This window comes from Nannospalax galili, unplaced genomic scaffold (assembly GCF_000622305.1).
Source record: "Nannospalax galili isolate Female #2095 unplaced genomic scaffold, S.galili_v1.0 scaffold646, whole genome shotgun sequence".
NCBI lineage: Eukaryota > Metazoa > Chordata > Mammalia > Rodentia > Spalacidae > Nannospalax > Nannospalax galili.
The window spans coordinates 731,233-747,685 of NW_008355279.1; the positions used below are offsets into that span (position 1 = coordinate 731,233).

The 16,453-nt window shown below is 43.4% G+C and overlaps 1 protein-coding gene across 1 annotated transcript in view; it reads left to right on the forward strand.

The window, feature by feature from the left end:
- Positions 1-16,453, forward strand: part of Fyn (FYN proto-oncogene, Src family tyrosine kinase) — a gene marked incomplete in the record, with an annotated part of 221,391 nt that overhangs the window by 166,932 nt on the left and 38,006 nt on the right. Inside the window, 3 exon segments of the mRNA XM_029555724.1 lie at positions 4,222-4,318; positions 12,447-12,545; positions 15,796-15,899. Of these exon segments, the coding sequence (XP_029411584.1) occupies positions 4,222-4,318; positions 12,447-12,545; positions 15,796-15,899 (300 nt within the window).

The window sequence follows — 16,453 nt, forward strand, 5'->3', positions numbered from 1 at the left end:
TACATTTCTTTGGGGTCTTTTTACCCTAACTGCCTAGCCAATTCCTACCTCCTATTCTTATGCCATCCTTTGAAGGGGTTGCCCAAATTGCCAATAGGGAATAGGGACACAGATCGCTCTGGCTTCTTCCATGCTGAACAGGGACACAGGGTGAGGCAATTGGAGTACCCCTTCAGTGGGTCTATCTAAAAGACTCACAAATTGCATAACTCTTATCTGTAGGAGGAAAAGAAAGTCTTTGACTGGTGAATAGATGTGAAGGAGAAGTAAAGTCGAGAGTAATTAGCATTACAAGTTCTAGACAGGGAACTAGAAAAAAGTCAGAATGGAAAATTTCAAATGAGAGTCCATTGGAATTTCTTGATGAGAGCTTCCAAAAGCATCCCTCTATTGGGTGCTTCCTCATTTTTCTTTTGTCTTCCAAGGCTGGACTCTAGAGTGATGGATTCAGGATTTGATTTCAGATATTTTGATAGCTGTTGGAGTAGTTAGAGTCAGTGTCAGCTCCCTCTCAAAGGCTTTGAGCTAACTGAGGGGTCGCTGAGGTGTATGTATGACCTGAGGGTATGCACACATGACCCAGCATGGGTCATGCCTTCTCTTCCCAGCCTTCTTCAGATTGTATACTTTAGCCCTCCCCAAATCCAGGAGGCCATGTGTGATTAGAGTCAAACCTTACGTACAGTTGGCTGGGAAGAGTGGCTGGATACTCATGTGAGAGTCCAGTGACCTTGCTTGGCACTCCTTTAATGAAGGAGCACAGCTGTCAACAAGCCCAATTGTGACTATGTTTAGCGATTAGGCTCAGCCAAAGTCGTGATGATGGTAGTTATTTAATGCAGAAGGGACTTCTGTATAGCATCATCTTATTAAAAAGGACCTGGAATTTAAAAGGATTTGGTGCTAGGAGCCACATATGAGGGAGAACATATGTCATTTGTTTTCCAAGACCATTTTCATATTCATTCTCTCTCTTCCTCCCTTTCTTCTTCCCCCTCTCTCTTCTCTCTCTCCCTCTCTGTTTCCTAGTCTTTCACCCCACAGGGTTACATTTCACTGCCATGTATATTTGCTGACTTTGCTAATACTTTATAAAATATCTGGCATACATTCTTAGACATATGTTTCCAAAATACTTGTAAGTTATCTCATGTATCCCAAGTCTTCCAAATCCGCTCCCAATATGTGAACCATGGTAACTGGATACTTGACATTATTTGTTCCAAAATTATTTTATTACAAAAGTTTAAAAGAATGTAGCATCTCTCAGCTCATGTAGGAACAGATGCCTTGTGTCTCCCTTGACAACTTATTGGGTCTTTTTCCCAGAAGAGCCAAGGCTGTTGTGGTAGTAGGACTTTTCCTCTGCACCCAGCATGTGGCAGTGGTGCTGAAGCAAGGCACTTGGCCCAAAGCTTTGAACAGTGTCTTCTCCTGCACTAGCACTGCCACGTAGAACAAAACATCTATGCTCATTCCTATGCCATGGTGACCCTAGCTTTCCCTTAAATCCAAGCTTAGATGAAACCCTCACCCACCCTCCTGTTCTCTGGGGTTGCCTGGGAAGGAGAGAAGAAGGAAGCAGTCAGGCAGTTTAGGGTCCTTTGTCTTTAGAAGATACAGAAGAAAAAAGAAACCCAAAAGTGCGCCCAGCACACACATAGACACACATACACACACATGCACACACACACACACACACACACACACGCACGCACGCACACATCTCCACTCTGAAGGGCATAAGTGTTTTACAGCTCAGACTCTTAATTCTGGTGACATGGACACTATCCCTGTTCATTCATTCATGAAGGTTCAATGTGAATCCCTGAGTTTGCAGGTGTTACTCATTAAGGCCACTGGCATGGGCTCCTTGGTCAAATATGTGGGTATATACCACAAACAGGATAGTGTTAGTGAAAGAAGCCATCTGATTCCTTATAAGAGATGACTCAGTGGTTAAGAGCACTTGCTTCTCTTGTAGAGGACCCAGATTCAGCTCCCAGCACCCACATCAGGTAACTCATAACCATCTTCAACTCCAGCTCCAGGGGATCTGATGCCCTCTTCTGGCTTCTGTGGGCACTGGCACACATGTGGTGCACATGTATACATGCAGTCACAAACACATACATATAAAATAAAAATAATTGCTTAAGTGCTCTTAGATGCTGGCAGGTTTTCCTGCATTGGCTCTTTCAGTTTTGTTGTATTTGTTCATTCCCTTATGGCCAAGAAAAGTTGACTGCATTTCTCTCTAACCTCCTTTGATTCCTGACTCAGTACCCAGAACATAAAAAGCCTCAGTGAGGGTGTTACCTGAAATGGGAGAGTGGAAAGGTCTGTTTCATGTAACTCTACCACATACCGAAATGGCTTGGTTCTGGTTTTACATTATAGAAGGAAACGAATCTGTTAATAAAATATTAAATAAGAGACCACAGAGCCACCTACGTAGGAAACCTGGAAAAGGAAAACAGTAGTAAATGAGCCCTGCTCCTATAGTCAGGCCACATAAAGGCCAGATGTCCTGCAGGAGGGCCCACCGGAGGTAGGTAGAAACATAGGCTGTGCTGACTCTCAGGCTCTTTTAATGTTTATTTATTCATTTATTTTTATTTTTTATGTGTATGAGTGTAGATGTATGTAAGTGCACCCATGTAATGCAATCCCTGAGGAGGACAGAAGAGGGCATCGGAACCCCTCGAATTGGAGTTACAGATAGTTATTAGCCACCATGTGGGTGCTGGGATTCAAACCCAGGTTCTCTGCAAGAGCAGCTAGGTCTCTTAACCACTGAGCCATCTCTCTAGCCCCTCAGCCTTAGGCTCTTGTCAGTCCTATGGACACATCTCCCTGAATCCAGCAAACTCTACAGCATCGTGACATGTGGTAGAGAGCAGACCACATGCTGTTAGGCACTTTGAAATGTGTAGAGAGCAAAATGAGAAGCCAGGTTGCAGAGAAATGAAATGTTTCAGTTATCAATTCCTGTATAACAACCACGAAACTTGCAGCTTAAGACCATATACATTTATGCTGTCATGTTTATTATCTGTATTTCTGTGGGTCAGAATCCGGGAGTGACCTAACTTAGTCCTCCACTCCTCCGTATTATTCACAGGCTACAGACAAGATGTGCTGGCCACATGGTTTAATTGAAAATGGAACTGTTTCCCAGCTCATGTGGTATGAGCAGATTCCAGTTGATAGTAAGGTATTGGCCAGTTTGTCATGAGGGCCTTCCCAGCATGGTTCCCCACTTCATCAAAGTGTATAAGGTGACTGAGAATATAGAGAGACTGCTAGAAAGACAGAAGTCTCTATCTTCTGAAACCTAATCACATAGGGGACATGCTGTCACCTTTGTCTATTTCATTACTTAGAATCAGGTCATCATTACATTCATAAGGGAAGGGAGCTACCCAAGGGCATGAAAACTGAGGATGGGAGGAGTCATTGTACACAGTTTTAGAATTCTGCCTGTCACAGGAAATAAGTCCTGGACTGAATGGGATGCTAGATATGTTTTTGCTCTTGATAGTAAACTTCAACAATGCAGAAAGGGTCTCTGGAGGGGGGCAGCTAGATGAGAGGACATAGGATGGGTTTGTGGAGTGAGTTCAAGATAACATGAGGAAAGGTGAGTTCAAGGTAGGAGGAGTACAGGGTGGACAGGAAGTGTGAGCAGTAGAGCCTCGCAGCTAGAAACCGCAATAGCAACTGGAGGTGCCAAGGGCAGTGCATTTTCCTCTTGGGGTGAACATCAGAGACTTCCCTAAATCTCCCCGGGGTACAGAGGGAGCCCCCTGTTGCATTCAACATTTTGTTATGCCAGAGTTGAAAGGACGATCATTTTACCCAGCTCCTAACATGAGCTTCCAAGGAGAATGTGGTAGACAAAGGCTGTCAGTATTTGTTGCTGATCCATGCAAATCTCAGCCCTGCTGCTGCTGTGGCTGTGGAGTTCTGGACACAATGTTAATATCTGACAAAGTTGTACAAAGAGAAGTCTCTTAACTCCAGGTTTTTGTCAGATCAAATAGTGTCTATCCATTCCACAAAGACCATGGCATCAATCCAGCCCTATATTAATTACAATGCCTCATTGTGTTTATCAATGCTTACTTAACATAAATTTTAAGAATGAGACTTTAGCAAAGATGCAATTTCTTAGAATTAATTTCCCCTGTGTAATAACACTGTTCCTTGTTTTGGCAGGAGTGACACTATTTGTGGCTCTTTATGACTATGAAGCACGGACAGAAGATGACCTGAGTTTTCACAAAGGAGAAAAGTTTCAAATATTGAACAGCTCGTAAGTTGGGGAGGTGGGGAACTGAAGCTCACATGCCTTTTGGTTTGGGAAAGTTTTCTTGTGGCAACCTCACAACCTCACCAGATATTTGCAGTTGTAAAAAAAAGCCTAAGCCAGGTGTGGTTGCACACGCCTATAATCCCAGCACTAGGGAGGCAGAGGCAGGCCGATCTCTGTGAGTTCAGGGCCACCCTGGTCTACAAAGTGAGTTCCAGGCCAGCTGGGGCTACAGGGAGACCTTGTCTCCAAAAGACCAAAAAAAAAAAAAAAAAAAAAGTCTGCAAAACTAACTGACTAGCTCACAGAGTTGATGATATAATATGGTATTATATGGGGCAGAATGCTAAGAGAATCTTTAGATCAGAGTAGCAGAGTCTGTTATGGGTTGTTGTTGTTTTTTTTTTTTTTTGTCTTTTAGAAACTACTTTTCTGATTCTTTTTGTGTGCATACATGTATGAGATAGGTATATGTGTGTGGCATTTGCACACATATGTGCCGATGCATGTGCCAAGGCCAGAGGAAGGCACCAGGCATAGTCCTGTATCATTCTCTACCTTATGTCTTTGAAGCAGGGGTGCTTCCAGAATCTGGAGCTCCTGTTTTATTAGCTAGGCTGGCAGCCAACAAGCCCCAGAAATCCTCCTGTCTCTACCTCCCACCTCTATAGCTCTGGGGTTATAGGTTCCTGGATGCTGGGATCCAAACTCAGACACACATGATTATGTAACAAACACTTGACCATTGAGCCATCTTTCCACCCCTGTGATTTTTGACTTGCAGTTTAGTAAAAGTCTTACAAGTACCAGCTTCCAGAACCTCCACTGTCCCCACCGTTTCCACAAATCTATATTCTCAAATAACTGGCACATGGTTTGGCTACACATGTCACATGCTCTCTGCCTTGAGAGTTTCTTTACATTTCAGCTCTTGCACTAGCTGAGCCCTCACACTTCAGGCAGCAAGAAGTTCCTTCTGTTTTCACAACCGCTGAGCATTCCAGTGAGAGAAATGTGGAGATGGTTCCCTGCAGTGGAAATCAGGAGTATCGTGTCTTTGTAAGAAGCAAAGCAGTTTACCCTTTGAGAGTGGCTACAATGTGTGCATTTTAAATGTGACCACTAGCTAACCAGAATATCCCTTCCCAGCTTTGATACCACCAGAAGAAGGTCAAGTGAGGAGCAGATTTCTCTATGGTTCAAAATTATCACCTTTCAGCCGGGCATGGTGACACACGCCTTTAGTCCCAGAACTCGGGAGGCAGAGGCAGGTAGATCTCTGTGAGTTCAAGGCCAGCCTGGTCTACATAAGTGAGTTCCAGGAAAGCTGGGGCTACAGGGAGACCCTGTCTCAAAAAGACCAAAAAATCACCTTTCTTAGGCAGTGTGCATGGATGAGGAAAGTCTGCTCCTAAGAAATGTAGCGTCCTGCCTCAGCAAGCCAGGCACCTCAAGTGTTCCCATGTGTACTCGCCAGTCCTTGGGAAAGCCTGCCACCTGGGGCTGAGGGGCACATCCAGAGGTTCTGTCATGCCACAGAGTCTGATTACTTCTTCTCCAACTTGGTGTAATAGTAGTAGAAGGACTTGAAGTTTGGCTCTTGAGCCCCCTTTGGAAAGATGAGCCTGGGGTAAGAGGTAACTCCACTCACTGCATACATTCAGGAAAGAGGAGGGGATAGCAACAGTGAGCTCCCTGGGATCTGAAAACCATCTCCATGGAAAGCCCTCCCTTCCCTGGGGTGCCCCTGGCTCTCAATATTCAAAAACAAGCCCCCAGTACCTCCCTAAGACACTGGTAACTGCCCTCTAGATGTCAGCAGACACTATATAGCCTTAGGATATTTTTTAAATTAGTAGTATTGTCATCATTAACAGAGGTCTGAGTATTTTTTAATTTATTGAAATACATGCAGAAAGTGCATCAACTGCACCTAGGGATGATTAGACAACAGTGTGATTATTAGCTTACTGTCGTGCAACTTTACACTCAAAAATGATAAAAATGATTCATTCTGTGCTGCATGTATTTTACCACAGTTTTTCAAAAACATAAAATTTGCTGAATTCTCTGAGCATGTCTGTGCAACCAGCACCCAAGTGGGTAACATTATTTACCCCTCCTCAACTAGAGACCTCCTGTAGCCACAAGGGTTTTTTTTTTTTTAAATAGTAAACAGCTGCCATTTATTGAAAGCCCCTTTTGCTGTGGCCATGTGCTAAGTTATAATTGCTTTCATTTGTGCTTCACACCAACTGTCTGAGGTATGAATCACAGTCATCATTTGACATCTGAGGAGCTGGAGGCCCAGGTTAGGGAACTGCCCAAATGCAGAGAGCTAGCAGGTGGCAGAGCCCAGGGCGAGATGGAGGGATCAGAATCCTGAGTATAGTGTCTAGTATGACCTTGCAAAGTTCCAAATGCCACCATCAAAGGCAGCTGAACTAGCTAAGCAACAGTAAAAGGTTTAAAACGTTGGCTTGGAAGTTGGGGGGAGGGAATTTGGCTTTGGTCTTTTCTAATTTATGATTGCTTATTGTTATTTTGATTCTCAGATGAATGCTTCTTGTCAGAGTCTGTTAACTTTGGGTTTTGTATAAACCTCCCCAGTTCATACAGCATTCCCTAATGGCAAAGTTGATTAGAAATCTGAAAGTATTTGAAAGTTCTAGAAGGTAAGAAGTAGGAGCAGGAAGGGAAGAAGTATGTGCAGTTCTTGGCATCTCTGCATACTCACTGGTGCAGGCCAGTTGTCTACTCATTAGGTTGCAGGGCACTGGCCAAGTTAGTCAATGGCAGAGTCAAATTCACAGCGTCTTCCTTTGTTGATCTGGAAAGGATCTACAGTGCCAACAGATTTTAAAGAAACATTTAGAGGGAGGATCCAGTCTGTTCCAATCTATATTTTGATTTGCATGCATGGCTTTCAATGTTTACAGAGGCCTGTGATCCTCTGACCTTGTTGTCCTAGAAGAGCACATTACAAAGGATTTTCCCCTTTAATGTTCTTCCTCCTTACCAATGGAATTCTTCATCCTACATGTCATTTAAGTGCCCCTTTTCAAGGTTATGGAAAAGAAAAATAAGGTTTTTATAGCAAAACGATATCCTGGAGTCAAGGGTAATAACAGGGAAGGGAAACCTGTGAAGGAAAAACAAAGCATCAACCCAGAAGCAGATGGCATATGGCTCCTCCCCTCTTCCCACAGCCACAGCCAGGCTCTCAGGCTGAGAGGAGAGAGAAGGAGCTCTGTTCTTCCAGGGCAACTGCCACACCTACTAGTATGTCCTCTCCCAGCCCCTCATCAAGAGGCAGGAACAAGCCCACAGGGATTTTGTTTAGAAATGCAGCATCTACCATAGTGTGCATATGGGCAAATGTACCCAGAAGTGCGGTTACCCAGCAAAGACAGAGGCTGAGGTTCTTATTGACCTGTTGTTAGTTCTCAGTACAGCGGATCAGGACTTTATTAGATCTAAGCCTACTCTGCACAGTATTTAAGTATATCCACTTTATTCTCTATATTCACACTTTATAACTAGTGACTTAACCATCTTAAAACAACATCTCCTTAAAATGTAAAAAACATTCTACACAGAGTGGAATAGTGGCCATTGCCTGTTTTCTGTCATAAGCAGAAAAAAAAAAAAATGTTTGATCACCCAAATATTTGGTCAAGTTCTTACAGATAGGCTCTCTCAAAGTAAGGACAGTGACCAAAAGCAGAAAGAGTCCAGCGTTTATAACAAAAACTTTCCGGAGCTGGGCACATCAAGACTGGCTGCTCTCTGCAATGCTATTTTCTGCCTCTATCTGGGCTCCAGGGTACCTGGATTCCCACAACCTGGAGCCACAGCCTTCTGAGGGACTTTTGAGAATTAGAGATAGGAACAAGCCTTTAAGTCAGAGGAACAGGAGGCTGTTATAAGAACTTAAAAGCCATTCTCAACCAGTGCCAGAGATTAAGGCATGCATTCGACTTTGACCAATATGGCAGTATCTCACCAAGTGTGAGTTACTGGAAAATCTGAACTGTAAGACTAGTTTAAAGAAATGCAGCTTTATGGGCTAGGATGATGGCTCCATTGGTAAAGCATAAGGACCTGAGTTCAAAACCCAGTGACCACATAAAAAGCTGAGTTGGTAGTACCACTTGTAATCCCAGTGCTGGGGAAGTAGAGACAGAAGGCTCACTGGGCTTGCTGGCCAACCAGTCTAGCAGAATCAGCTAGCTTCAGGCTTAATGAGAGACCCTGTCTCAGAAAATAGGTGGAGAGTAATTGAGGAAGATACCAATGACTTCTTACCTCCATGTGCATGCACACACACTGGCATGCATACCCCAACACACATGCATACACACAGGAACATGTACAAATACCACACACACACACATATACACATACACACACGTACACATACACACACACACACACACACACACACACTGCTGCTGTTGCTTTACTAATGCTAATATGCTACAACAGTTCAAATAAAGAAGTAAAAGGGCATATTAGAGGTCCTGTTCTCTTAAGTCAACATGATATGTAGACGGTATTATTTCTTTGTAGGTAAACTGGTGCTTCTGGTCTGTTGAGTATGCATACATACACACAGCAAAAAAAAAACACACACACACACACACACTGCTGCTGTTGCTTTACTAATGCTAATTAGCTACAACAGTTCAAATAAAGAAGTAAAAGGGCATATTAGAGGTCCTGTTCTCTTAAGTCAACATGATATGTAGACGGTATTATTTCTTTGTAGGTAAACTGGTGCTTCTGGTCTGTTAAAAGGTGATTTATTCACTTGTCTAACAACTCCTAATACATGTTTTGAGGCTTTCCAGACTGTCTAGGCCCAATGTGAATAAAATGTGAGGGAAATGCAGGGAAATATAAGGTTCACTGCATAGTACATTAAGTTTTTATGGCTTGTGTCCCCTTTGATGGAAAAAGTGACCCTGTCTAGCCTAGAAACAAACCCAGGATGATACCTTTCTTGTGAATAACCACAAACTTGTGAGATTAATGGGGTCACATAAGAAAGTCATAAACCCTTGAATAATGACTTTAGAAGGAGCCCATAGTTGGATTCTACTCTGTGTTAAGCTATTTAGGTGCCTAAACCAAAATGAGACAGTTAATACTAATTTGAATTGAAAATTACTTCATTAATGCCAAATCACCTGAAGAGACCGGGCTTGTCCCAACTTGCAATAGACCATATTGGCTTCCTGCCCCTGTTGACATCCCCTAAAATTGATGCTAGCCTTTCTTTTTCTTAATTTAATTCAATTAGAACTAACTTGATGAAGGTTATCATGTATTTAAAAAAAAATAATAAGTCTGGCTGCAAGCACTTAATTTTTTCTTCACCCTTTTGGAGCATTTCCCAGGTTGTGGAGGTTGCTAGGAGATGATAGCTATTAGTTTTTATGATGAAATGTCTCCATCTAGTGGAATTTCAGGGCAGTAAACATTGTCACAACATGAAGGTAGTTTCCAAAGCCTTTTCCTTACACACACATAATGCTTAGCATAATTTCCACATATGTGTTTAGCTGCTAGACTTAAAACTGCGTGTATTTCTTGCCCGGGGTCGGGCGGGGGGAGTGAGGTTTGGAAATGGAAGCAATACCAACTTAAAATGTTATTTCTTTGTTTCCTGTAGTGCTAGAGATGGAACCCAGGGCCTTTTGCTTGCTAGGCAGGCACTCTGCCACATCCCCAGCCCCTAACTCATGAGTTGTTCTACAAGGCAGAGGGACGCATGGGCAGAATGTAGCTGGGGTAGATTTCCATATGCTTGGTAATGGCATAGCTCTTATATTCTGAAGGTGGTTTATCTATGTAAATTATTTGATATGTATGAATATTTCAAATAAAAATCTGAACATGAGCCAAATTTAAGGTTATGATTAGAGGATTTTCTTGTTTGGGGAACTATAGTTTCCCTCTTGTGAATGATCTGTTTGTTGAGTATGGTTAAAAAAGAGAGATTAAGAACTAAGGCATAAGTTTTCAAACCCTTGCCTGCATCCTAGTTTTCTGTGAATTATTCTGTCATTCATGCCATCTGGTGGCTTCCTAAAGTCCCATCTGAGGTCATTGCTCCTTGGTCCCCTTGCTTGGAGGGTTGTGGGGTCTCTCCCTCCCCTCATGGGTTGTTGGCCACCGGTCTACGAGGACAAAGGGAGCAGAAGCAACGAGCAGGGTCAGGACGGCCAGTGAGCACTGACGGAAGAAAGCCCTTCCGGGGAGGCAGGTTCAACAATGCAAACAGCTCCAGACTCAGTGAGACAGCTCCATTTATTCAGTGGGGGCTAGGGAAAATATAGTGTGGAGGCAGTAGCCAATGCTTTAGCTGATAGGTGCTCATAGTATGCTTTATTTACTTGTGGCAGTAGGCTCCTATCATCCGACTATCAACTATCGGGCAATGCCTAATTATCATATAGAAGAAACCTGGGGGTAGTTTTTACTCCAGGTAACTATGCCAAAGGTCATGTTCCAAATAAGGTCCAGGTAAGTCAGGCAGAGAGCCGAGGCCTCCTGCTGAGAAGGGGAGTCCTTCCATTTAGTGGCCGAGCCCCTTAGAGCTATCCAGACATGGAGGACTACAACCCTAGCAGCAGGGTTCCCCAGCAGAGGGTTCCTCTGTATGAAGCCTGAAGGATGGTCTCTACCTAATTTAGTTAGACTGAAGAGGATCTTCCCCAGGCCCAAGGCCAACACATTTTCTTCCCTAGCAGAGAGCTTTAACAAAGCCTAGCCAAAAATTAATATTTTTAAAAAGCATAAGGTTTCTCTTGCTGACTTCAAGGACCAAAAAAGGAAGGAAAGAAGGTTCTGGGACTCTGGTGGTCAGAGACTGAGAGGTCTGATGTACTAGAGGGCAGCTCTGTCCTCTCCTGCCTGACCTCATACTCCTGACCTCACTGGTGGAGGAACAGTCAACCCAAATCATGGCTGTACTCCACACATAGGGCCTACGGCCTACCCATTGTTATGGGAAGAAGCACATGCCCTATCCCTGCTCTTCCTCACACATAAACCTGTGTGAATATAAGCATATGGACACCTGTCTCTTGTCCTTAGTGACTTTAGATGTTATAAGTTCCCCCTTCCCACATCCGCTGAGAGCTTAACTGGTATAGCTAAAAGTTGCACTGCCTTTTGAGTTTTTGTACATGTGTACATGCCCTCCAGCTGCATCCCCATCCATTCAACCATCAGATTCAGGTAGGCCAGAGCTGTGAATGTCTGATAGACTATCCAATTAAAGGTGCCTGAGGAAGCTGGGCATGATGGCCCACACCTTTAATATTTGTGAGATTGAGGCCAGTCTGGTCTACATAGCAAGTTCCAGGCCAGCTGGGACTACAGGGAGACCCTGTCTCGATTCCCCCTCCCCCACCCCCAATAAAAGTGCCTGAGGGAAAGCCTGTTCTATGGTATTTTTGATGGTTCTACCTGCAGAATGTCATATCTTCCCACTTTCTTAAGAGCAAGCAAGGTGGGTACTCTTAAGCATGTATCCATCCCTCATGGAGCCTCCTAACAGGCTTCCCTCCCTACACAATCTGCAGATTGCCCAATGTAAGCTGAGGCTGATGTGTGCACCCCCCACCATCACCCCATCCAAGTTTTCCTCTTATCCAGCAGAATGCCTCTGCCACAAGAGCATCTTCTCCTGGCTGGAACCCTACATGTTTATTTGTTTCAGGATCTCTAACCCAGGCTGTCCTTGAACTCCCCACAAAGTCAAGGATGACCTTGAACTCTTTACCTCCCCCTCTTACTGGGATTGCAGGTGTGTATCACTACCCAGCCTATGTGGTACTAGATATTGAACCTAGGGCCCTCATGCAGGTTAGGAAAGTTCTCTCTAAGATGAGCTGCATAATTCCCCCAGAAGGCAAAAGAGAGCCCTAGGTTCTGTTCCTGCCTGATTTGGATTGTAAAGCATTTGGCCTTCGCAGGGGCTGTGTTGGAGTTTAAAGAAGAGGAACAAGGCTACGGCTAGTGCATGGCAGGACAGGGAACAGTCATACTTCCTGCACTGAGGTAGCTGCAGAATGCTGAAACAGACAACTCAGTTATATCTCTTTTTCTTTGTCTCCAGGGAAGGCGATTGGTGGGAAGCCCGCTCCCTGACAACTGGAGAAACGGGTTATATTCCTAGCAATTATGTGGCTCCAGTCGACTCTATCCAAGCAGAAGAGTATGTTTTATTTTATTGTTCTCACTTAACTAGCTACCTTTAAAAGTTACTTGTCACAATAAAATGCCAATGACATGGCATAAGAGGGAGAAAAAATTTACCAGTGATTAAAGGTTGAGAGAATATAATGCTGCTGGGTTGCTCTGATTTTTGTCATATCTATGTAATACACTGTTATTAACTTAATATTTTCCTTTAGGCCTGTCCATTTTCTTTTTAAAATTTTTTTTATTTATTATATTTTTATGTGTATGAGTATCTTGCCTGCATGTGTGTAAGTGCACCCATGTCATGAAGTACCCATGGAGGACAGAAGAGGGTGCTAGATCCCCTGGAACTGGAGTTATGGACGGTTGTTAGCCGCCATGTGGGTGCTGGGAACCGAACCTGGGTCCTCTGCAAGAGCAGCCAGTGCTCTTAACCATCTCTCTACATTTATTTATTTATGTGCATGAGTGTATTGTCTGCATGTATGTAAGTGCACCCATGTCACGCAATGCCTGTGGAGGTCAGAAGAGGGTGTTAGATTCCCTGGAACTAGAATTATGGATGGTTGTTAGCCGCCATGTGGGTGCTAGGAACCCTGCGTATTTAACCTGGGTCCTCTGCAAGAGCAGCCAGTGCTCTTAACCACAGAGACATCTCTCCAGCCCCAGGCCTGTCCATTTTCATAACTTATTTAGAAGCTTTGTATCAGTGCCCTAGATGAAAACCCGGTAACTTCCTCTAGTTTAAAAATAATATGATGAAATTCTAACTACAGCGTGTATTAGTGAGAATCCAAGGTCTGCTCCCTGGACAGTGGAGAGGCAAATAATTATTAAAGATTAAACCAGGGTTTTTCTCTTTGATACAATCAGTAATATTAAGAATTCTGAAAAGACATACCTTTTGTGCCCCAGGTAAAAGTATTTCGTATATACACTGAGTCCCACAACTTGGAAAATATTGTGGGTTTCCAATGTTCTTTTCCTTTGATTGAGGTCTTAGTGGTTTTTCATGGCTGATAAACAGTGACTAGCAGCTATCTGACCCCAATATTTTACTGGGGGCAGTTTAAGGAAATGACAGGAGGCCGTGGGGTCCTAGAGGGATGACCACCATTGTTCCTTCTTGTTCAGAGAAACTTGTACCAATTCTAGCCAAAGGAGGGGCAGCAATTTCCCATATGGGAGAACTTGGTCTCCTCTCCAGCCCTTGGGGACTTGCCTCACCAGAAAGGGAATAGAGAAAAATCAGTGGCTGAGCCCAGCCTTTGGCTGTGGTATTTAATTTTACTCTAGATTTGTCAAGGCACTGCCAGGAGGATTAGACTCTCCACCCTAGCCAAATCCCCAGTTGGATCAGTCTCTCACCTTTAATTCCTTGTATTTCCCCTCCACTAAGATCTGTTTCCATTCTCCAGTACTCAGTGGTTTTGAGCTGGGTTTTCTCCCCTTTCCTTGTTAATGTGCTTCACTATCAATATATAAAGGCATTTGTACCAAATTTATATTTTAGAGATTTGTAGACATCTTTTTGTTGTTTCTGAACCACAAAGTAGCATTATTTTTATTTAACTGAGAACCTACCACCTGCATATTTAAATTATATTTATAATGATCGTTTCTTTAATATTTTGCTCTTTTAAAGAATAAGATTAAAAAAGAATAAGATGGTTTTTAAAATAATGCCTATGATTTATACATATGGAGTCAATCAGCATTTGTTAAAATACTAGTTAGGGGGCTGGAGAAATGGCTCAGCGGTTGAGAACACTGGTTGTTCTTGCAGAAGACCCAGGTTCGAATCCCAGCACCCACATGGCTTCTAACAACTGTATGTAACTCCAGTCCCAGCGGATCCGACAGCCTCTTCCGACCTCTGAGGGCATTGCACAACATGGGTACACTTACCTACATGCAGGCAATACACGCATACACATAAAATAAAAATAAATTTTTAAAAAAATACTAGTTAGATATTCTAGCAAATTTCTCTAACATAGTTCTAGCAAACCCCTCTCACCACATTTTGCACAACATTTTCACTAAGTTATTAATACACACCAAGAAAGACACTTCACACAAGCAATTGATGTAATAGCCTTTACACCAACTATTCCTAGATTGGGATTGTTGCACATTTTGATACTTCTGAAATGGCTGCGGAGCTAATGTGATGGAGTTTGTTCTTCAGTGAAATGCTTTCATTCACAAAAGGATCCGACAGTGAACATAATAGCTGTGTTCACTAAATGTGCTGAAACTTCATTTTAGAAACTGAAAGCTTTCATAGCTGAGTATTCTAAAAGTTGTACCTACACACAGATTCCAATGGAATGCTCCAGAATTCTCCATTAGGTTCTTGGCACATCTGCTACTCATACAGCACCTAGTGCTGAAATGTAAACCCACTGCCAGGCATTCGTTAGGGCGCAAGAGTACAGTGAGGAGACAGAAGACAAGATCCTGAGGTGGCTTGTGCTGCTTCCTACCATGGCACGGAAGTGTCATCAATTTGTTGCAAGGGAATCTTAAAATGTCTACACCACTGACTCAATTTTAAGGACATGCTTATTAATTGTGCATAGATCTTAAATGTGCAGGAAGCGGTCCCTGCAGCTGTGTCAGAGAGGAGCCATGCAGCAGTCACAGGCCAGGTGCTTGGTAAATGCTTTTCGCTTGTATGAGTCCTCACACCTGCTGGATAGGAAGAGAAAATCAAAACAAGCATCCAAGGACCAGCAGTCATCTCAAATCAGTAGGAGATTTGACAGTTTTTTTCAGAATCCCTATAGCTAGAAATCGACTGGAAATGTCATCCATCTTCTCCTTTATCTGTTCTGAGTTTCTATTTTTAAAACGCTTGATTGATGATCTCTATACCATGACTGTGTTTTGGTATTTCCCAGGGATTGTAATTATGCTCAGAAATCCAGGGTCTTATAGCTGGGTGTGGGAGGCATGTCCTGAAGTTGCCATTTGAAAACAAGGTGGTAGATTTCTCTTTCTTGCATGCACGTGGCACTTTTAACATGAACGAGTTCCTGTCATCCTAGAGGAAGGAAAACAATCCACAATTCAAATCTGTTTTTTTATTAGAATGAAAGAGATGGAGAAAGGATGAATTAAAAAGGAACTAATTAAAAAACCAATTGGGAAGGACTGAGAGCATTAGGGGCAAGGGGATTCCGGGAGGGGGAGGCATCACTGCTCTTTTTACGTAAAGAGGACGTTTGAGTATTTCCTTTCCTCTGTCTCTCTCAAAGGTGGTACTTTGGAAAACTTGGTCGCAAAGATGCTGAGAGACAGCTTCTGTCCTTTGGAAACCCAAGAGGTACCTTTCTTATCCGCGAGAGTGAAACCACCAAAGGTAAGATGACAGAAGGAAGAAGTTGACCTGTCACTCAAATCTGGATCAGTCCTTGGGGATGAAAGGTTTCACTGTAATGTACAAGGACCTTAACTGACACAGTCCCTTGGGCCTTCTGGAGTCCCACTCTCCAGTTCTCAGATTCTAGAATTGCAGGTAGCTCCAAAAGAAATTCAGGGCCCAGGTGGAGACTCCTCCAGAGGCAGGGACCAGACAGTATCCCTGTCCCAGACTCACAGATGGCAGTTTCAGAGATCTTGTAGCGGCAGGTACCAATCACACAGGGTGCCTTGCATTCCATTTGGTGTTTTCTGTTTGTTTTTTAATGGAGGACTTCACTTCTCTTCCCTTTGTTCAGTGATTCATTAGAGTCCACGGGAGGAGATAAATCAAAGGGAGAAGGAATGGTGGTCTGGTCTTCTAGCTTGATGTATAGACACTGGTTCCCTGACCCTGTGAAGTGCTGGGAAGTGGAATTTTGGAGCTCCCTTCTAGAGGAACAACCCTTCATTTTGCACCCAGTACCTGTTCCTCCACCACTGGTGCCTCCACCA